At 43.5% G+C, this 20,382-nt stretch overlaps 1 protein-coding gene across 1 annotated transcript in view; it reads right to left on the bottom strand.

Annotated features, from left to right (window-relative positions):
- Positions 1-20,382, bottom strand: part of TUBGCP4 (tubulin gamma complex component 4) — a 380,747-nt gene that overhangs the window by 4,493 nt on the left and 355,872 nt on the right. Inside the window, exon 17 of the mRNA XM_078683319.1 lies at positions 10,249-10,385. Coding sequence (XP_078539445.1) covers positions 10,249-10,385 — 137 coding nt within the window. The remainder of the gene's footprint in view (positions 1-10,248; positions 10,386-20,382) is intronic.

Consider the following 20,382-nt stretch of genomic DNA (forward strand, 5'->3'; position numbering starts at 1 on the left):
ATCCGCCAACCAGGCATAAAGTTCCATCGACATAAGAGTCAAAGCTGACAGGAATCTTAACTGGCCAGGCCCTAAAGTCCTTCCACAGTGGCCACCCGTGAAGGAGATGCAGAATATGACCCAAAAGCGAGTGTAGAAAAAGCCCACTCCTGCTACATCCACCAACGCAGTGAACCAAGTAAAGCATCATTGAAGATGGCAAGACCAGAGAGGGCAGACAGCCAGCAATGAGCCAACTTACACCAACCCTGGGACCTCACCAAAAGACGCCGGCGGGGACTTCCTGGACAATCTTTGGAAAAGCCAGTAGGTCTGGCTGCATTTTCATCTTTGACTAGAACATTAAAATAAATGGAAAAAACAAATCGCTTTCTGCACATACCGTATCTGTGATGTAAAGAAATGAGTTTTTTATGATCCAGTGTACTTTTGAGATGTTAAATACTTATGCATTGCAGTGCGAGAACTCCAAAGGTTGTGGACTGATACAACAAACATCATGATACAAGAAAGACATACTGCTCTGGGTAAAGGTAAATCCAACACTAATTATATTTTTAAAGATAGGTAACAACAGCTCATGCATAGAGTTGTGCTGTCAAGACAGACCAAAAAAGAGAGGAATCTAGGGCATTCTAATACTTTACAGGCAATGGCTAGAGCCCTAGCACAGGAAGCCCCTTTTTGGAGTATGGCAAAGAGACACGCTGGGTGGGAACAAAATCCCAGGATTGAACACCCATGATGGAACTGGCCCACAAAACTAAAAACACAGCCCTGAAACAGGCTGCATATCTTCAAACAGGGTATGACTAGTGCATCAACAAGGTAGCGTAGGACTCATTCCTTCCTGGGAAGCACACACTAGGTAACAGAAGGCCATTGTTATCTCCACTTTATAGTACTTATTTGATCAACCTCGGCAGGATAGACGGCTGAGTGGACTTGTGGAAAATGAACCTGTGATCACGTTGTCAAACACAGTGCAGCAGTTACTGACACTACAAATGGGTCTGAAGATAAAATAAAGGATCAGTGTCAGAATGCCCCTCATGCCATACATCCCCATCAAAGAGGTAGAGAAAAACATTGTTAACATTCTGCAATATTATGAATCCGAGCGTGGGAGGAGATAATCTGGTGAAACTTAAAACACCTGAATTTCTCGAATAAAATATCAGGAGTATCCTATCAAATATGGAAGTATTGGGGAAAGTCAGTACATCTGTCTAGCTATTATGGAGAAGGCTTCAATTGCCTACATAGTGTTTAAATGAATTAAACTAGTCTTCTAAATATTTGAATGCATCATTGTCAGTGTGTGCAGCAGCAGACATTTGATGGCCACTCCCACTGATTTCTTTACAGTCTGTTTTGAATGGGGGTTCTTCCAACATCATCGCCTAGCTGGGATTTATTTTTGGTTTACCATCAATAATGGAAGAGGAAAACAAACCAGCAATTACATTTTGAAAAGTAGGACAGCCTTTCAAGAATTGTCTTGATAAACCTCTGACTATCTTGTGTCAGAATAGCTGTGACTGTATCCTCGTGAAGATGGTCCAGAGGGAGAGGACACAGGTTCCTGCAACACTGACATTTTACATTATTGCTTGTCAAAGCAGAATAGTTTTAAAAAGAACAGATAACCTACTTTCAGGGGAACATATATTGTGCAAGAGCTATGAGCCAGGAGCATTTGAACTGTTTACTGTTTACGCCACAGTTATGGGCATGCACGCATAACACTGCGGATGTAAATTTTAATACACTGTCCTCAAAGTCTTTGCCGTATAATGTATTTACTATGATCATTTAATATGTTTTATTCAGACCTGATTTATGAACTCAGTTTGGACTATTTGAAGACAGCATTAAGTCAAATGATTAATTACTTACAATAACGCTTCTGAGGTGTTTTTTTGGGTTTTACTATCTGATACAGAGGCAGACCCTCGAGCAAGGGTCTCCAAACTATCAGACCCTCTATAATATTTCATCTGGCTTCTGTTGTTTTCCAAGGTCCAATTCATTTGGCAGCCTGTAGGTGGCATCAGAGCCTCTTGAATCTTCTCTACTGTAAAGTTTGGACCAGCAATGTCGTTTATGTCAAATCTTTGAAAAACGCGAATTCCTAGTGCAGATAATCCACAGTCGAGAAAACTCTAACCGCCAGAATTGTTTAGAAAGGTGCAGACTGAATTTATTTTTGTTTGCCCATTATTAATGGCTTAAGTTTTCTAAAAAAAAAATATTTACTTTGTTTTACTGAAGTTCTTTTCTTGGAGTGTTTTTCTTTATCTTATTGTGTGCTACAAAATTGGGCAAATTCTCATTTCATGTAAATTTGTAAATTATCAGTATTTAAAATGAAATAAAAAATGAATAGCCTTTTTCTTATCTATAGCTAAGTAATTGATTAACCCCCAGATGCATCAAGAACCCATTTTGCTATTTCTTAATAGCGAAAAATAACGATTCGCTATTAAGGAATAGCAAAATGCAATGCATGAAGAAATCACAAAAAAATAGCGATTTCTTAAAATGTCTTAATTGCGACTCGCAAATTGCAAGTCGCAATTAAGGAATACCTCCCCATTCATTCCTATGAGCCTGAATGGGAAGACATTCTCAATTTGTGAATCGCAATTAGCGAATCACAAATTGAGAATGCGATTTCAAGGGTGCAGGGGTGTCAAAAGGACACCCTGTTGCACCCCTGAAATCGATCTGTGCACATATCTTGCGCACACACATTCCCTTAGGGCATGTGTGTGCGCAACATGAAACTTTGAAAAATGCACAAAGTTTTTGCAAATTACCATGAAGTTCAACTTCATGGTAATTTGCGAGCCCTGTTAGCGAAATCGCTATTTTTTAATGCATTGCATTTAAGGAATCTCAATTGGAGATTCCTTAACTGCAATAGCAATTTAAGTAATCGCAATTTTGCGATTTCTTAAATTGCGATTTTTGCTTTTGGGATGATGCATCCCAAATGAAATGAAATGAAAAATTGCATTTGTATAGCGCATAACTGCCCTAGGGCCTCGCAGCGCTTGGGCTTCTGAGAATCTGCCCCTTTGCGAGCGGATTTTTGCTTGATGAATCTATGCCTAATTCTTTTGTCAGAGCATTAGCAGATGGGTGACATTTTTACTCATGTATAATTTCTCAGTTTAAGCATGGCATCACTTATTTGTAACTGTCACATTTCTCTTTTGCTTTGAATCATTTCATGTGGATCACAAAAAAATCCAAGTAAACCTTATTTATTCATTTAAATTGTATTAATTAATTTATAAAACTGAGGGGCATATAGCAATAACCAGGCTGCCATCAAGCAGAGGTAAAGGGCCCCTGTTAGGGAAGAAACCCTGGCAGAACACGACGATACAGAGGATGGTAGCCGCTGGAGAACCTAAAGCAGAGGAAAACGCCCAGCATCCCTAGTTTCCATAGCAACAAGTAAGGCAGACCAGGCCACAACTTCCATGTGCCAGACTGACCCAGGAGTCTTGTGAAGTTTCCAGTGAAGAAGTGGGCATCCCAAAATCCCATTCCACAAGCAGACAAGTCCACTAAAGTTGGGCTTCTTGTCACATAGTAACTGAAAGAGAACAACATTGAGCTAGAAAGTTCTCCGCACTGGATGGAGCACAGGAACAGAGAACACAACCAATGACAAAAACAAAACATACATGTCATAATGACTAAAAGCGAAATGTACTGTGTTGAGCAGGGCCCGCTGGCCACAGAGAGACAAAAACAGACAACAAAAACGTGAAAAGTGCTGTCCCTGGTCCCTTCTTATGGGTGAAGACCGATACGAGGAGGTGTAAGAAGTACATCTTCCAGAGGCTCAAATGGATGACTCTGAAAACTTGTAGAACCAAAGGAAGATTTTACTAAGACAATGCGGGCTGAACCATGCAATGCACAGTCTAAAACGTGTCAGTTATCTGAAGGCTTAGATACCAGTGGAGGTAAACCTTTCCAAGGGGGCTAGAAAAAAAGACAACAGCCACCAACTGAGGTTGAAGGAGAGAGGAATCAGACCCAAATCAAGCCCCTTAGAGGATTCCAGGATCCACAAGGTATCACAAGACAGAGCAGAGAGCTTAAGGGGAGGGTAACGAATGGCAGGCACAAAAGGAATGCCAGTTTCTAGCATATGCAGTAAGGGTGGAAAAGTGCCTAGAGTATTGCAAAGCACCTGCAACCTCCAGTGCCACCCCTATGTGCATTAAACCTACGCACACATCCTTCCAACGTAAAGTCGGTCCTTCTGTATGTAGCAGAAACTTGGAGGACAACATTGACCACGACCAACAAAGTTCAGACCTTCATCAACACCTACCTAGGAAAAATTCTCCAAATCTGCTGGCCAAACACCATCAGCAACAACAACCTATGGCAGCACTCTTCCCAACTCCATGCCCATGAAAAGTCGCTTGATAGCTCATACCCTCTGCAACCCAACGTCAAACACCACCAGGCAAGGCTTGACCCTCAAGGAAAAAGAGGAAGGCGAAGAAACACCTGGCGCTGAGGCCTCAAGGCTAACTGCAAGGAGATGGGCAACACCTGGTGTCAGATTGAAAGAAAAGCCCAAGACAGAGATGGCTGGAGAGACCTGGTTGATGGCCTATAAGTAGGTACACAGCATCTTCTTGCCACTGGCCTCAAATAAGTCAACTTTATGCAGTTCAGGAGTGACCACCTCAAGAGTGAAGAAAGAAGAGCCCATTCCTGCTGAACTACAGCACCCAAAATGACAGATGTCCCCTTACTCCAAATCCTTTGAAGCACTCCGAGAGGGAAAAGCAGGAAATGTAAACAGTCACTAGGGTCAAGTGAAGAACAGGTCATTTGTCTCCTAGACCCCAATATTGTTGCTGGTGGGGGAAAACATGAGCAGCAGAGCATTGTGTCTGGATGCAAAAAGATCCAACTAGATAAGACTATCCACAATCCATTGAAAACAAATGCATAAAAGGCAAATTCCTTGGAAAAGGGGAACACCTAACTCAGGGTACAAACTGTAATTTCTCCACCACTGGCAGGTAAAAGGGCCAAATTCAGTGTAGGTTTAGTTTTGGCATGGCATGAAGGGTGTACATCAAGAGAGAATGCTTTTAAGTCCTCCTCTATTGGCCACATTGTTGTCTGTCATGATTAATAGAACCACCCTCTTCGTGTGAGCAGAAAAGAAGTGATCTTACAGTTCCCTTTAGCCAGATGATATATTGATGAGACTATAGATCCTGGGCTGATTCGGGGCAAAGAGCAGAGGGTCAAACTTGCCGCTGGCATCAGTTGTCAAAATAAATGGTAGATGAGGACAGAGCTCCACATACTGATTCAGTTTCTCTTCCTTAAGCCACTACTGCGAACAGTTCACCAGAAGCCTTAGATTAGGAAGATGGTAGTTTAGAGGATGCTGATCTGATTCCAGTAGGCAAATGCTGAACCAGAGGACCAGACCAAGCCACCATAGGTGGCCAAGAGTGAAGCCACTGAAGAACTGAGGCACGTTCAAATACAGTAGATCCATCAAATATCAACAAGTCTCCACCTTCATATAAACAACAAGAGGGAGCGAAGCGTGCTACTCAGACATGTGTGAAAGAGTACTCTGATTAACTTCAGACATTGGCAGAAGGCTATACTGGATTTCTTCAGCATCAGCTCCTATGGATACAGGATATACCATTGCTATGTGAATATGAGCCAGAGAGAGAGATGAGGTATGCACCAACCAGATGCTCAGCTATGAATGGACCAGAATCCACCCACCGCCTGTAGAGAAAAGAAAATGCTCTGCCATGACTTCAAGGCAAGAGGTAGCATTCAGGATTGAAAATGTCCTGAGAGAACTGCCAAACAAAGTAACATGGTAGACCATAACTAGAATGTGAAAAGGAAGCTTCTTACAGGTCAATGTATGGAAGGAAATCTCAGAACATCCACGTAGGGATAATCGCCTGTAATAACTCTATTCTGAAGGCAATGGATTGGATCAAAGCGTTTAATTCTTTCACGTCCATGAACTGTCAGAATGCATCACCAAGTTTGGTCACCAAAAAGAGGTATGAGATACCCATGTGAGGGTTGCAAATACCTTTCATTTTGTGGAATTGAGGGACGGAAAGAATCTTCAGGTTGTAAGTCCTAAATTGCTTGTTGTAGAGCCTGTTTCTTGTGCTGATTGCCAAGTCAAACTGTCAAATGCACACGCCAAACAAAAGGGATAAGTAGTGGGCAAAGCTGTTATGGAACATTTGCAACACCCACAAATATGCAAGATGAATCTGCCAAACTGGTATGAAGGCTGAGAGACAACCTCGCAAAGGAAGAAGGTCCAACCCCGGTCCGGGAGAAGGAAAGCCAGACGTGTCATAACTGACATCAGTGGGTAGTGTAGGAACATCAACCTCTACCTGACTGATGGAATCTCACGCTTCTTTCCCTTTTAGCAGGGGAGAAGTAATATCGGGTTGAATTAGTTAACTATAGAGGAAATAGAGGCAGGGTGCAAAAGTCCACAGTCCTTTGAATCCTCTGCAGCTTGTTTGACCCATCTCCCCCACCCCCCATCTTTTGGCCACACAGCTTCAAGCCCACAAGAGAGAGCTTATGCAGTAACACTTTCTGGGATCGAACCACTAGAGAAAAAAATAGAGCGGCTTCCTTCAGCACATTGCGATACCAAAGGGGATGATGGAGGGAGCGCTTGAGCAAATCAAACACTCACCCCCAGTCAACTGGTCTGGGTTTAATCCATCATCATTCTTTAGCTCACTCCACCACCCCAATTCATACATGGCCATATGCAAATAAGTCTGGCCCCCGGTGCCTCTTGGGAACAGGCCAGCCCGAACTGCCAAGCCATGTCTTCCCTGGACCGGAAACAAGCATCCTGGGACCGGTTTCTGGCTAATCAGCCGTCTTCAGTCAGGCTAGCTTGAATACAGTACAAAAGTGAGCAAGGGACCCACGTCTGGGCATACCCTGCCAACTTAGCGTGAACAAAGCGATACCAAAGGGGATGATGGACGGAGCGCTTGAGCAAATAAAACACTCACCCCAAGTCAACTGATCTGGGTTTAATCCATCATCATTCTTTAGCTCACTCCACCACCCCAGTTCAGACATGGCCATATGTAAATCAGTCTGACCCTGTGCCTCATGGGAACAGTCCAGCCAGAACTGCCAAGCCATGTCTTCCCTGGACCCGAAACAAGCATCCTGGGACCGGTTTCTGGCTAATCAGCCGACATCAGCCAGGCTAGCTTGAATCCAGTGGAAAAGTGAGCAAGGGACCCACGTCTGGGCATACCCTGCCAACTTAGGGCGAACAAAGCAGTGCCATCAGGGTGGTCTCAACCTCCTCGAAGACTTGAAGGAAGGAGGGAGTTCTTAGATAAAAACTACTGGACAAGGCAGGATCCAGACTTTCTATAACAATACCTCGGGGTTCCTCTGTATTTTACCTTTGTTGGTGAAGACCCCGGGTATACCTAAAAACAAGAATGAGTGGTATACAGAGAATAATGGCTCAAACTTGTCTCTTATCTGCCAACATGTTTCTACCCATCTGTTGTAGCATAACAGGTTTGGGGCATTCTTCACAGCTAATGGATCCTTTGAACTAGCCTTTCCTAGTACTGGATCTACTTTGATATATACCCCTAAAGTTTAGGGTTAATGTATCGGCTTCCTGGTCACGGAGGGTTACCTATGTATATTCACTCCTGATCACTGGTACCAGTTTTGTGTTCACTTTTATGTTTTCAGTGACAGATTCTCATCAGGTTTACCATTGGTGCTTGGGATCGAGACATAATTCTTAGGGCCTGCAGTTACTGGATACCAATGAACCCAACGATAAAATAAGACCATGAGGCAAAACTATGTTGTCAAGCACCGGAAGACTCTGCAATGTTTCTGGTCCAAGTCGAAGGGTTGGTCCAGGAGTTGCAGGTTGAGGCCTGTCATCATCACATTCCAAGTCTTTGGGTAAGTCGAAGATAAACTATGCTGGTGATGATAAAGATTTATAAAGCGTGACTGTCACATTAAAAAGGGTGTCCTGGAGCTACAAGACTGACACACAACCCACTTACAGACACAAACCATGTCTTCAAACCCTTTTGAAACTTTAGATGATTAGCTTCACTCTTTAGCTGAAGGAGGAAAGCAATCCACAGTTTAGGAGCCAAAGAAAAAAAGCCTTCTCGCCTTTTCAAGAAAAGCTTACTCGGGCTACAGTAAACAGAAAAGCATTCACAGACTGTAAAGGACGGCATGGGAAGTAGGTCTTAAATTCCTCTGATAAAATTTCAAGACCCTGCTTGTAGCTGACACTGTCAGACATACATACAATTTTGAACAATATTCTCTTATTAATAGGTATCCAGTGCAGGAATCTGCAGATAGTCTCTACCAGAAAGAGTGTTACCGAAGGTAAGTAACTTGATTAACTAATTTAAGGAATCCTTTTTCTAGTTTCTGGAGTCAAAGTGTTTGCCAGTGCTGCTGCTTTTCTAAACAGTGGCACCCAGGGTGCCATGTATGCTGCTGATGATTCCCAGATGGCCTCTAGTGGTACCTGCTATGTGGTTTCCAATGTCCAGGGTGCTCTCCGGGGTGCCCAGGACAAGCACTGAGTCCAAATATAGTTTATTAGTTGCCAGGGGTATTGAAGACACCACTCATTTTGACAGTCAGTTTCATATGGTGATTTGGGTATGGTTACACAGACTATGCTGAGCAGGAGGGTGCTGGTGAACATAATGCTGCTGACAATTTACAGGATGCCAGGGGTTTTGATACTTCACCAATGCTGTTTGGAGTGTGGCCACATGCACAGTCTGAGGATTAGGAGTCATATTTTACATTGTTGCAAAGAGATTTTTCTATCCTAGGGCTAAAACCTCGTACAACACAGATGATGGATATGCATTACAGAGTGACTGATAAACTACATAACGGTGCATGTGGCACCTTTTCAGTCTTTTTCAGGGGATACAAAAATCAAATGGCTGATACTTGGAAGGTGTCCATTACAGACAGTCATTGCTAGCCCTGATTGGAGAAAATGTTTGCAGTTCAGGTTGATCCTGAGGCACCTACTGAATTTAGTGTCAGATTATGATGTATTAACAAGCAAGATGCACAACACATATGGGAAGTCTAAATGTAAGTAACCTTTAGATATCACTTTTCATTACTGCTCAATAGGACCTATTAGTGTTGGGCCCCTGTCTTTTGAACCTCTGAACAGTTGTAATGTTAAATATTTTACCATTAAGCCTATATTTCCTCCACTAACGCACCTGCGGTAGATGAGAGAGCCCATACAATAGACTAAAGGATGTGCTAGCCACAAGTAGAGCTACCAAGGGGCTGGTTATTACAAAATATATCCAGATGGCTAGTGACACACTGCAGGAGGTGCTATGGCCCAGCAAATAAGGCTGCATGAAAGGGAATTCTTGTACATTCTACAAGGGGCAGAGCTGCAACATCGGCTTTTTAACTGGGATGCCTCTGCAGGAGATCTGAAGGGCACTCATAGGGTCTTCTCCACACATTTCTAAACCATTACTGCTTTCAGTCAAGGTCGGCACCTTACTTGGAAAAATCAATGGTTCAGAACATGCTTAGATCGCACCGCCTCTTTGGGCTCATCCGAGTTCCCGCGTTCAAATTTGTTTGGTATTGCTGGGTAGTGTTTATAAAAAAAGACTGCACAGTATAAACAGTAAATTCGAAATGATGTAGGTTTGGTAATGGTGCTGCTGAAGAAAATAGTGTCACCCCTCAACGCCGCCTGCCAGCCTCCTATCAACGTCCTCGGATATTCTTATGCCAATTGGGCTGTAAAATTCTGAAAAGCCTAGAGATCAGGATGGATGGCACTACATATGGACTTGGTTATTCTACACCATTATGACTCTCTGTGATGCAAAAAATGTCAATGGTTCCATTTAAAAAATAAAACAAATCAAAACAAGGAACACGTCATCCATTTGAACATATGGTCCTGAAAGAACGTAATCTTTTCCTCTCCTCCTCTGGTCCACAACAATATTTAGCAAAAAAGTCCAATAAAAATACGATGGTGCGATGGATTAGTTTTTTTTTGCATGTAACTATGCCTTTTACGAAAGTAATCATGGCTAAGTTCCAAAGGCGTACTATCCAGATATCAATGGAAGAGTTACAAAGCAGTGTTTCTACCTTCCCAGTGTACCCCCACTTTGGTAGAATTTGTTATAATCCAATCGTAGTAGCAGCTGTGCCAGGTCTTGATTTATCTGGTGGTTGCGGACACTGGAAAGAATTCTGAAGAGCAAAGAAGAATGATTGTCGAAGGCCTGCAAGACACAAGAAGTGGAAGAATTAATAAATGCATAATCTTTCATACATGCACCCCTCAGAACAGCTCATTAGAATGTACATACATTACTGTAGATTAGCATGCATAAATATTGCTGATAGTGGGGAGTCCTAATAAAGGTTTCTTTGTCCTGCTTTACACCTTTGTTCTTTTCCATTCTTAACTCGTCAATTGAATCCACAGCAGTTGAGAAAAGGAAAAAGTTAAACAATAGCAGCATCAGCCAGCTTAAGGCCAGGCCAAACTTTACACTGCTCCAGGAGGAAGCATCAGGAAAACTGTAATAACAGAATCCAGTGGAGTAGCCCACATAGCCATCCTGGAGAATGATACTTTGCCACTTTAGCTCTGGTATGCCGCGATACAGGAAGAAGGTTGGGCTCCATTCACCGTGTAACAATGGTGATGCACTGTGGTTTTCGATCTGGCAATGATGGCGTTAGCTGCTTAGGTAGTGCCATTGTACACAAAGGTCACAAAATGCAGGGTAAAAACGGATGTGATCGCTTCATGACTAAGTTTTGGACAATCAACTCACCGAGGAGAAACTGGGATGCAGAAAAGTCAGAAAAACAATGCCTTCATCTAGATAGTACTCCGAGTGTCCTATTGAGATGAAGGAAGAGTGGGTGGGTCCTGTCTCCGAAACACCATGAATAGCTCCAGGGTGCAAAGGGCTTGAAGTTTGCTAATGTGCTTGGACATTGTAATGGCCATTAGGAAAGCCCACATTCTTTGACAGTAATTTTAAGTTGCAAGATGCACCTGACACAAAAGACTTGTGCAGGAACCTTGTGAGAACCAAATTAGAGCATCAGGGGACCGTGTAGGAGGAGGGAATACATGTATAAGTCTAATTAGATTTATAGCCTTGTTGGCCATAAGGAAGGTTTTACCAAGTCTTTCCAGTAAGCACTGATTACCGTTAAGTATGACTTGCAGATACCCAACCACCACTAGATGGTATGAACAAGGGGTTTATTTATTTATTTATATATATTTATAAAGCGCCCAAATCACCCCATCAGGGTATTTCCGCGCTAAGACAGCCAAAGTTAACCAAGGAGGGACAATTAGAACAGTGACGTTGTCAACAGCTTTCTGAACACCAAATAGTCCGTGCATTGACGCAAGTGTATGGGAAGTTCATTCCGGTAGCGTGGTGCCAGATGGTGAAAGGCTTTGCCACTTAAGCGTGTTTTTTTTTAAAATGCTAGACTTGGAGCAGTGCTTTAGCTCCCGAGCGAAGCGGTCTAGAAGGAACATAGCTAACAAATTTGTGTTTAGGTAGCTGGGGCCTAGGTTGTTTAACGACTTGTATACAATACAGCAGATCTTAAATTTGATCGTCTTCCGCACTGGTAACCAGGGAAGTTTTTGAAGAAGCCAGAGCAATGCGGTTCTGGGCGGTGGCATTGGTCACCAGGCGGGCAGCAGTGTTCTGGCCAACCTGTAATTTGCTTATGGAGCTTTCATTCGCTGAAATCAGCAGGGCGTTGCAATAATCCAGACGGTTTAGGACTAAAGCCTGAATCAATGGAGGTGGTATGCTCCCCCAATGTGAGTTTGTGGTCTAATTGCACTCCTAGGTTTTTTACCACCTGTTTTGGACTTGGGGCAGGACCAAGTTCCTCAGGCCACCAGCTAGGGGACCACTGCACTGTTGTGTCACCGAACAGCATAATCTCTGACTTTGCGGCATTGAGCTGAAGAAAGTTTTCTTTCATCCAATCCACGATGACCTTCATACCCTCTGAAAAGGTGTTCTGAATGTTAGAGTTCGTTTTGTCAAAGGAGAGTAGAAGTTGGTTTTCATCAGCGTAGGATATAGGATAGGATATAGGAATAAATCCCAAGTACCTCAATAGTCTTGCCAAGGGAGTAATATAAACGTTAAACAAGGTAGGGGTTGTAATGCTACCCGTACGTCTCCCAGTGGTCAGGCCTATTATAAGCATTCCTCTCATCACCTTTTCTGTGTTTGATGTAATGCCCTAAGTGGCCGATGGTTTTACCACACGTGGCTCCCTTGTTCAATGTCCCACTGGAACCAGGATGCACCCGACTGAAGAGACCCAATCAGCGCGAACCCGGTCTTGGGTTTCTTGTGTTGCAGTTTGGAAAGGCCCTGACTTGGCAGTTCAGGCTAGATTGTTAATATGGTAGCAGGACTAAGACTGATTTGCACGTGGCTCTGGCATGGTGGGCTAAAGAACGACTGGTTGGTATGCTAGCCAGAGTGATTTGTATGTCTGATACAAACATATACCGCCTGAACCAAGGAATAGGTCAAATTCACCATGAATGGGACTACTGTCAGGGAGCTCTCCTTTCACATGGTTTTTGCTCTGAATTCACCTTTTCATAAAGTGAAATACATACATGTGGCGCTTGGTATTGAGTACTACCCCAAAGCAGGATGACTGGAGCCCCTAACGCCTCTTGAAGCACCAAGAAGTCATCAGCAAGTTGGTGATGAAGTTTTAAACTAGTTAGTTGTTCGCTGTACTCTCTCAAGAGGAGGGAAAGGTCTTTGCCAGGTTGGAGTCTAAAACTGGCTCTATAAAGTGAATCTCTCTGAAAGCAACCAGAGAGAAAGAACACAAGTATATTAAAGGTTTCCATTGTCAGGGCTAAAGCAGGCACCTTCATCCTCCATGGAGACTACTCAAATTAGAAGGCTGTCTAGGTATAACTAGGAGTATACTATCTTCTGTTGGTGCAGAAAGTCTGCAAACAGAGCTAGGATCTTGGTTGATAGACCAGGGTGGCACAGAGCATGAATGAAGTTAGTCAGTAAAAGACATTTTATAAAGCTACGGTAATGTGGGGTACAGTCTGGGCTATTTTGCGATACGGCACATAAAGTGTTATTTGAGACCTGGCGTGGTTGGCACTAGAACAATGTTTAAGCTAAGGGCTCACACTCTAAAATTAACTCAGTCCCTAGTAATTTGCAGGATTTGTATTTATTGCTCATTAATCTCAACTAAAAGGCTATTTGTACAATGAGAGGAAACTAAAAAGTGAGTACAAACACCACAATTTGCAAGGAAGGAGGCGAGAGCATATTAAAGACTTCCGTTCAGAAATATTTACTATTCTATTTACTTTTCAGTATTTACAAAGTTCTAGATTGAAGAAGAAAAAAGGACACATTTAAAAACTACAAAGGAACTATGGGAATACAAGAACAATATGGGCATGTAAAAAAGAAGGGCAGTTCATGTTTACCACAAAATGGACTTGTAAGGGAAAGAGGTGACAGGCAATCAACAGATAGCTTTGAGGACTTATGTAGGGGGATTTGTAAAGGGCTATTTTGCATACCGCCATCTGGTCTGGTGCCAAAAGCGGAGTTGAGGTGGTCATTAAGGAGAGAACGAGTGGAGGTAACAAAATTATAACATTTGTAAGTCAAACTAAGAACTAGTGGGGCAGACTGGTGAGGAAGCATTTAGAATAGTCTACTTTGCTCAAGAGTATTAGACTGATCACAGCTTTAGCTGTGGTTGAATTTACAGATGCCTATAAAGCAAAAACATGTCAAGGATGACATGTAGGCATACAATAGTATTGTTTTCTTGAAGACCATACCATCATTATCTTTATTTCGTCCATAAAATGGCCTTAAAAGCACACACAAAGACAATAATCGGGAAACAGTCGGAACAATGCGGGCAGAGTCATGCATGGCCCGACTACGCAAGCCCTATCACGCTTGCCTTAACCATGCATATGCCTTAACAACGCATATGCGTGGGTTAAGGTTTCAGGCATAAGGGCAGTGGAAGGGGTTGGTGTAGTTTTAGGGACAGTGCAGGGCAGGAGGTGGTCAGGGTGGCGTAAATTAAGGGTTAGGAACATCTTGGAGGTGGGAGGGGATTGGGGTAATTGGACCTCAAGGCAGGGAGGGCGGTCAGGAAGGGAGTTTGTAGCTTAGGGCGGGGGAGAGTGGTAGCAAAATTAGCCACGCATACCCCTTTATTCATGTCTTTACCACAAAATTGCGTGATAAAGGCATTTGTGGTAAAGGAATACATGGTTAAGACGCATTCATGGTTTGGGCAGCGTAGTAGAGGCATGTGTGATTTAGCCATGCATGCCTCTATCACTACAACCACAATTATCAAAAGACATAATATACTAATTTTAAAAATAGACCTATTTTAAAACATATTTCTTGAGAACCCACTGACTAGGTACAAAAACGCAGCTCTACAGTTCCTAATCTTTACTTTCCAAACTGCAGGGATAAGCAAGCCCTAGACAAATCTCTATCATACCTACAGAAAAACAGAAATCGCAATCGGGTTGGCCAGATGATTCATCACAAGGGCAACAACTGATGGTGGAAACATCATACTGACCAAAAGGAAAACATAGTTTCCATCTAACGGAACCTAGGCAAAATCTGGTAAGAAGTGATCTCTTCCGAAGGCTGCTAACCCACTCTACATATGGTTCGACCCCAGGACACGTTTGGATTGGCACATATTTCCTAAAGGAATCTGAAGTGGATAAAGCTAACTCCCTGTCCTGTCTCAACAGAAACTTTTCCTTTACCCACCTCTTATCCTTCTTAATGGGGATTAGGTCAGCAAACGGGCTAGGGCTTCCAAGGCAGGAGACGTGTTCGGTATATACTGTATCCATGACAGTGAGGGACACAAAGCATGCGCCAGACAATCCTCGATCTCTGCTAAGAGGCTGTGTGTTTCACCAGATAGAGCACCACAATAAGAGGGGAGCTAGTTGTATACAGTCTTCAACATAATCTAGACCAAGCTACTAGTGCACCTTGAAGTTATTACTCAGGGGGAAACCCCATATAGCATGCGGAGCACCCACTTTTTTTTCCAACTGCAAATTGCCCGTATTGGAACAACCCCAGAACCCAGCGTCATAGGTCAGGACAGTGACAGATCTATGTTTATAGCCCTCTATAAGTATCCAGTGCGGCTTATTCCCTATGCAAGTCGAGACTTTAAAAATCAATCCAGTAGACCATGAAAAACTGGAGAACCTATTTGCCATATATGGATCCCAACTAAGGTGTTTATTGAAAGTGACTCCTAAATAGAGAAATGAGTGCCCTCTCTTAATGAGCATTGCCTAAATGCAGAGTGCGCAAGTCTTCGTGTTCTTAGGGCCACAAACCATTACGAAAGTTTTGGATGTATGAGTTTCCAGATTAAGGCTCTCCATATAGCAAACAAAACCATCAATGAGAGCCTCAAGCCTGCTGGAGCTTCTGGCTAACAAAACAGATTCACCTGTGTAGAGGAGCACCAGCATTATTGTATTCTTATTTTTTTTGGGACGTCTGTACCTAGCTCTACCAGAACGGGCTCTAGCTTATTAATATAGAGTACGAAAAGGATTGGTACCAAAACACCCCCCTGCCGAACCCCTCGCTGTAGGCTAAGAGTCAGGGCATTCCACATTACTCCCATATCTCACCCTGACCTGGAGATTTAGGTGCAGCACTCTCAGTAATGGTACTGATCCTTTCTCTACCCCCCTAGTGGCCACAAGGCGACACAGCTTGGATCTGTTAACGCTATTGAATGCGTAAGACTCATCCATAAATGCAAGATGGATGGCACTGCTCTTAAGCTGTTTGTGCTTATTATGAGGTGTAGGTTAATACATTGTTCAATGATGTCCAAGGCTAACTACACCTCCAACAGGAAGTTATTTTCACGGATCCAAAGTTCGATTCTATCTAAAATAATGCGTTGCACGATCTCAACTGAGCAGTTTAACAGAGAAATGGGAGGGTAACAGGCCGAGCCGTGTCTGTTATCTTTTTTAAAAACTGTGACCTCCAAGACTTTGGGAGCCCAACCTCATAAAATGAGTTGAAAAGTTTGTAAACAAAGGGGTGCAGAGGTTAGTATTGTTCTTGTACAGGTCAATTGGGACACCATTCCGGGCCAGGGGCTTTATTGACTGGACTATGCTGGATAGCTGTAATAGCTAGCTGTAGTAGCTGTCGCTCTTTTAGCCTTAGGGCCCCCCAGCTTTGGAATTCCCTGCCTCTTGCTTTACGCAGTATTCCCAGTCTGCTCCTTTTCAGGAAAAGCCTTAAGACCTGGCTTTTTAACCTTTAGGTTGTTTTTTCCCTTCTGTTCCTGTTTTATTACTGTTATGTTTTTTAATTGCTGAGCTGCCGACATAAAGCGCCGGGACACTCTTGTTGAGTATCCGTGCGCTATACAAATAAAAGTATAACATAACATAACATAACATATCAAAAATCAAGAGTTGGGGGGAAACAAGAGCATAAGAAGATTTCACTCAGCTCCCATTAACTTGTCTGTCATAAATCGAGAAGCGAGTACCCAGGTGCAGAACCTAATGATGACGGTACCCAATAAGTTACCCCAGTGGTGATTATATATAGTGCTGGTGGAAATTACTGGATAAGGGTTTCCAGGATAACATTCGAGGGACTCTAGTATAAAGACCTGTTCGGTTCACCCTTCGTTTGAATTATGACATGATACCTGTAATAACCTCGTCTAAACAGAAGGAGATATCAATGTGAAAATTGGATTGAGCAGGGACAGGCCCACTATCAGCATCATCCTTCAAGTCATATGCATGCTGAAAATGGTTCACCCAGTCCTCCGGGGCAATGTTACAATTTAGAGCTAGCTTGGGTACTTCTACCTAGGCATAATTATTGACCTCATCATTATATAAGTTCACAACAAAAAGCCCAACATTTGGTGCCCATTTTAGATAAAAGGCCTGGGTAAGTCTACTTCCTTGTTCGATACCAGTTACAGAGCATCCCAGAGTAACCCTTGAACAATGCTAGTAGGCCAGCACTAGCCCACCCTGAGGGTGACTGGAGGGCATGTTGAGCAAAACGTACAAAGCTATTATAAAAGACATTCGCCGTAGCCCAGGTTTCCTGCAACAAGACAATGGCAAAACGCTAAACCAAGTCCAACCAACCTGAGATTCTATCTTAGCATTAACCCGCTGCACCATTCCAGATGAGCACGCTAAGACTATGGTACCCAGCATTTACTATGTTTAGAGATTGGATACCACTAGTACAATCCAGTGTGGACTTGGGCAAGGGGGCTCTCATGTTATTTGATGTTCCGTTCGGGGATCCTATTACACTCTGTTGGGTGACAATGGGTGAGGGAGCATCAGACTTACAATTGCTATGCCCCGGGTCAGAGAGTCAGTTCATCTCAGTCAAGGAGAAGAGTGGCTCAAAACCGTTATTGGTAATAAGCCGCGAGTGTTGCACCACATTTGTTGGAGCAACCGCGCTCCTCTGCACGTGAGCAAGTTTGTTCTAAAAATAGGATCAGGGCAAAAGCTGGATCAGGTTTGACTTAATCAAGCCCTAATTGTCATTGAATATCAGACCATCCACAATCCTGGGCTCTCTATTATTAACTACAACAGTTCCTGTCAAAACATTCATGTTGGGAACCCATCCACCTCTCCGCACCATTAATATGTCATAAGCAAGAAAAACATGAATTAGTTTTTGAGCTTTACTAGTGAGTGACATTATTTTTCAGTTTAATGGTCGATTCAACAGACCTGTAGACAACACAGGGACATTGGCCAAGACAAACATGTACTGGAGATAGATGCAGGCAGCAGATGTAGCATGGGAATCCCCTCCCTGGCTTGTCACATCCTTGTCATAGTTCCCAGTGGCTGAGTGCTGCTAGATGGTACAGTGTTCTCAATCCTTCGAGGACAGCCTGTTGGACTTGGCCCCTTTTGCAGGGTCATCCCTAAACGTTATGCCTTTCTCCTAGCCTTTTTCTCTGTCATGGTGTTTGTGGTTTTAGGACTCTGGGCACTGTAGCACTGCTGACCAGTGTAAAGTGCGTGTGCACTCTGTGTTAAATATAGTAAGATTGGTCTACACCGGTTTGGCCCATTTAATTTACTTGTCAGTCCCTTGTAAAGTGGTATCTCGCATACCCAGGGCTGGTAAATTAAATGCTACTGGTGGGCTTGCAGCACTGATTGTGCCACCCACCAAAGTAGCCTTGCAAATCTATCTCAGGCCTCTGCCATTGCAGGGCCAGTGCGCGCAATGTTACTGCTGCTGTGACATAGCACCTAAAGTGTGTGCCATGTCTATGACCTCCTTTTACTGCATGCCAGTCACCCCTAAGGTAGGCTCTAGCTAGCCTTATGGGCAGTGTGCATTGTAGGTAAAAGATAGGACATGTACCTTAAGTGTGTGACATGTCGTGGTGGTGACAAACAGCCATTTTTGGTTTCTCACTACTGAGGGGCTACCCTCCCATAGGAATGCATTGGGGATTCCCTGACAAGTGTTTCAGTGGTAATTCCTGATATAAGGGGAGCAGCGTGGTCAAGTCTGGTATATTTGGAATAGTGATAATAAATGCTGTGCAATGATGTGCGCAGATTTATATTAACTATTTTAGAAATGCCACTTTTAGAAGATGGCTTTTCTGTGTGCTATGTGTCTGCCTGCCTGATGTGAATTGCATGTCTGGCTTTTGAGTGACAGGGGCTGGTGAGGTGTGTGTGGCTCCAGGAGGGGCAGGGTGAGTCAGCACTAGGCTGAATGGGACATCTGCATTTGAAGTAGTGGGAGGAGTAGTGACTGGTCCCTGAATAGGATTGTACCTGCTTTAGTGAATGCTGGCCCCACCCCTCTGTGGTGTGTCTGATGACGAGCCCCCACCTAACAATGGAGAAGAGAAGCCCTGTTAACAAGAATGCTACAAAACCCCCCTGAACCAGTTGCATCTGGTTCTCTGGAAGCCCTGTGCTATAGACAAAGAGAAAACGTATATAAATACAGGGTCTGTGACCCCATGAAAATGTTGTGCTTGGGCGCTTACTGGGAGCTGTGAGGCCGAAGGACTGCTGGGCCAGGATGTTCCGCTGTGGGACCCAACTGTTGCTACCTGGAAGGGTCCCTACATGCTGACCTGCCTGTGCCCAGCTCTCGCCTTGGTGGCATTGGACTTTCCCCCTGGTTTGCTGGGGAGCTGCCTGCCATTACACCAAAAGAAGTGCACTCGGCGCAAGGAGAACACTGCCAGAGTGAGGAAAGTGATCTGCTGAGAGCGCGGGCTGAGCACTTTTTAGGTCTCACGTACGCAGAGCACATGCACTGCTTAGGAGACCTTTAGCCGTCGTTTTGCTCTTTTTCAGAGCACATACTCGTGCTTGTGGCGGCATCCACTTTGCGGGAGCGAGCAAGAGCGTGCTACAAGCACGAATATGTGCTTCACCTCCCCCACTTGGGACTAGCTTACTCCGCGTGTCATTAAATAAACACCTCCGGTGCGTCATTAAATAAACACAGCGCATCCGCGTTTTTTTTTCATTCCCACCCTGACTCTCTGTCTACCACTTCATTACTCTGTGTTAATAAGCAGTCGCTGATAAGTGTCTCTGCTCGAGTATCAGCTTGTTTAACTTTCAGCGCGAGCTTGTTGATTTAATGTCTGTGTCATTTTGTGCTCTACACAATCTGAAAACCTTTCAAGGCAAAACAAGTGCTTGTAATATACACCAGAGAGAGTTTTTTTTGTATACACAACTCTATTTTTAGGGATTTAATGTGTGACCCTTTTTCATGAGTAGAAAGGTGTGTGCACGTTAATAACGAAGCCTTTCAAAGCTCTTAAACCGCATTTTTTGCGGAACAGAATATTAGGGAGCATTTGCGGAATCCTATCTATGCAAAGCTCACATCCGACTATCAATGCAAGTTCACATCCGACTATCTATGCAAAGGTCAAGGGAGCCGTATTTTCTTCCCATCGTGCTTACTATTTGCATACATCTGTGTCTTGCTGCCTTCAACCCTCCACAACTTTAGCTCTGACTCTGTAATATTGTTAAAGTTTAACACTCTTGTGGGATCATTATCTCTGATTTTATAAACGTCATTGTGTTTGTGTGTCAGCTTAAATCCGCCTTTAATCCAACCAAAC

The sequence above is a fragment of the Lissotriton helveticus genome, chromosome 3_1, assembly GCF_964261635.1.
Source record: "Lissotriton helveticus chromosome 3_1, aLisHel1.1, whole genome shotgun sequence".
Classification (NCBI taxonomy): domain Eukaryota; kingdom Metazoa; phylum Chordata; class Amphibia; order Caudata; family Salamandridae; genus Lissotriton; species Lissotriton helveticus.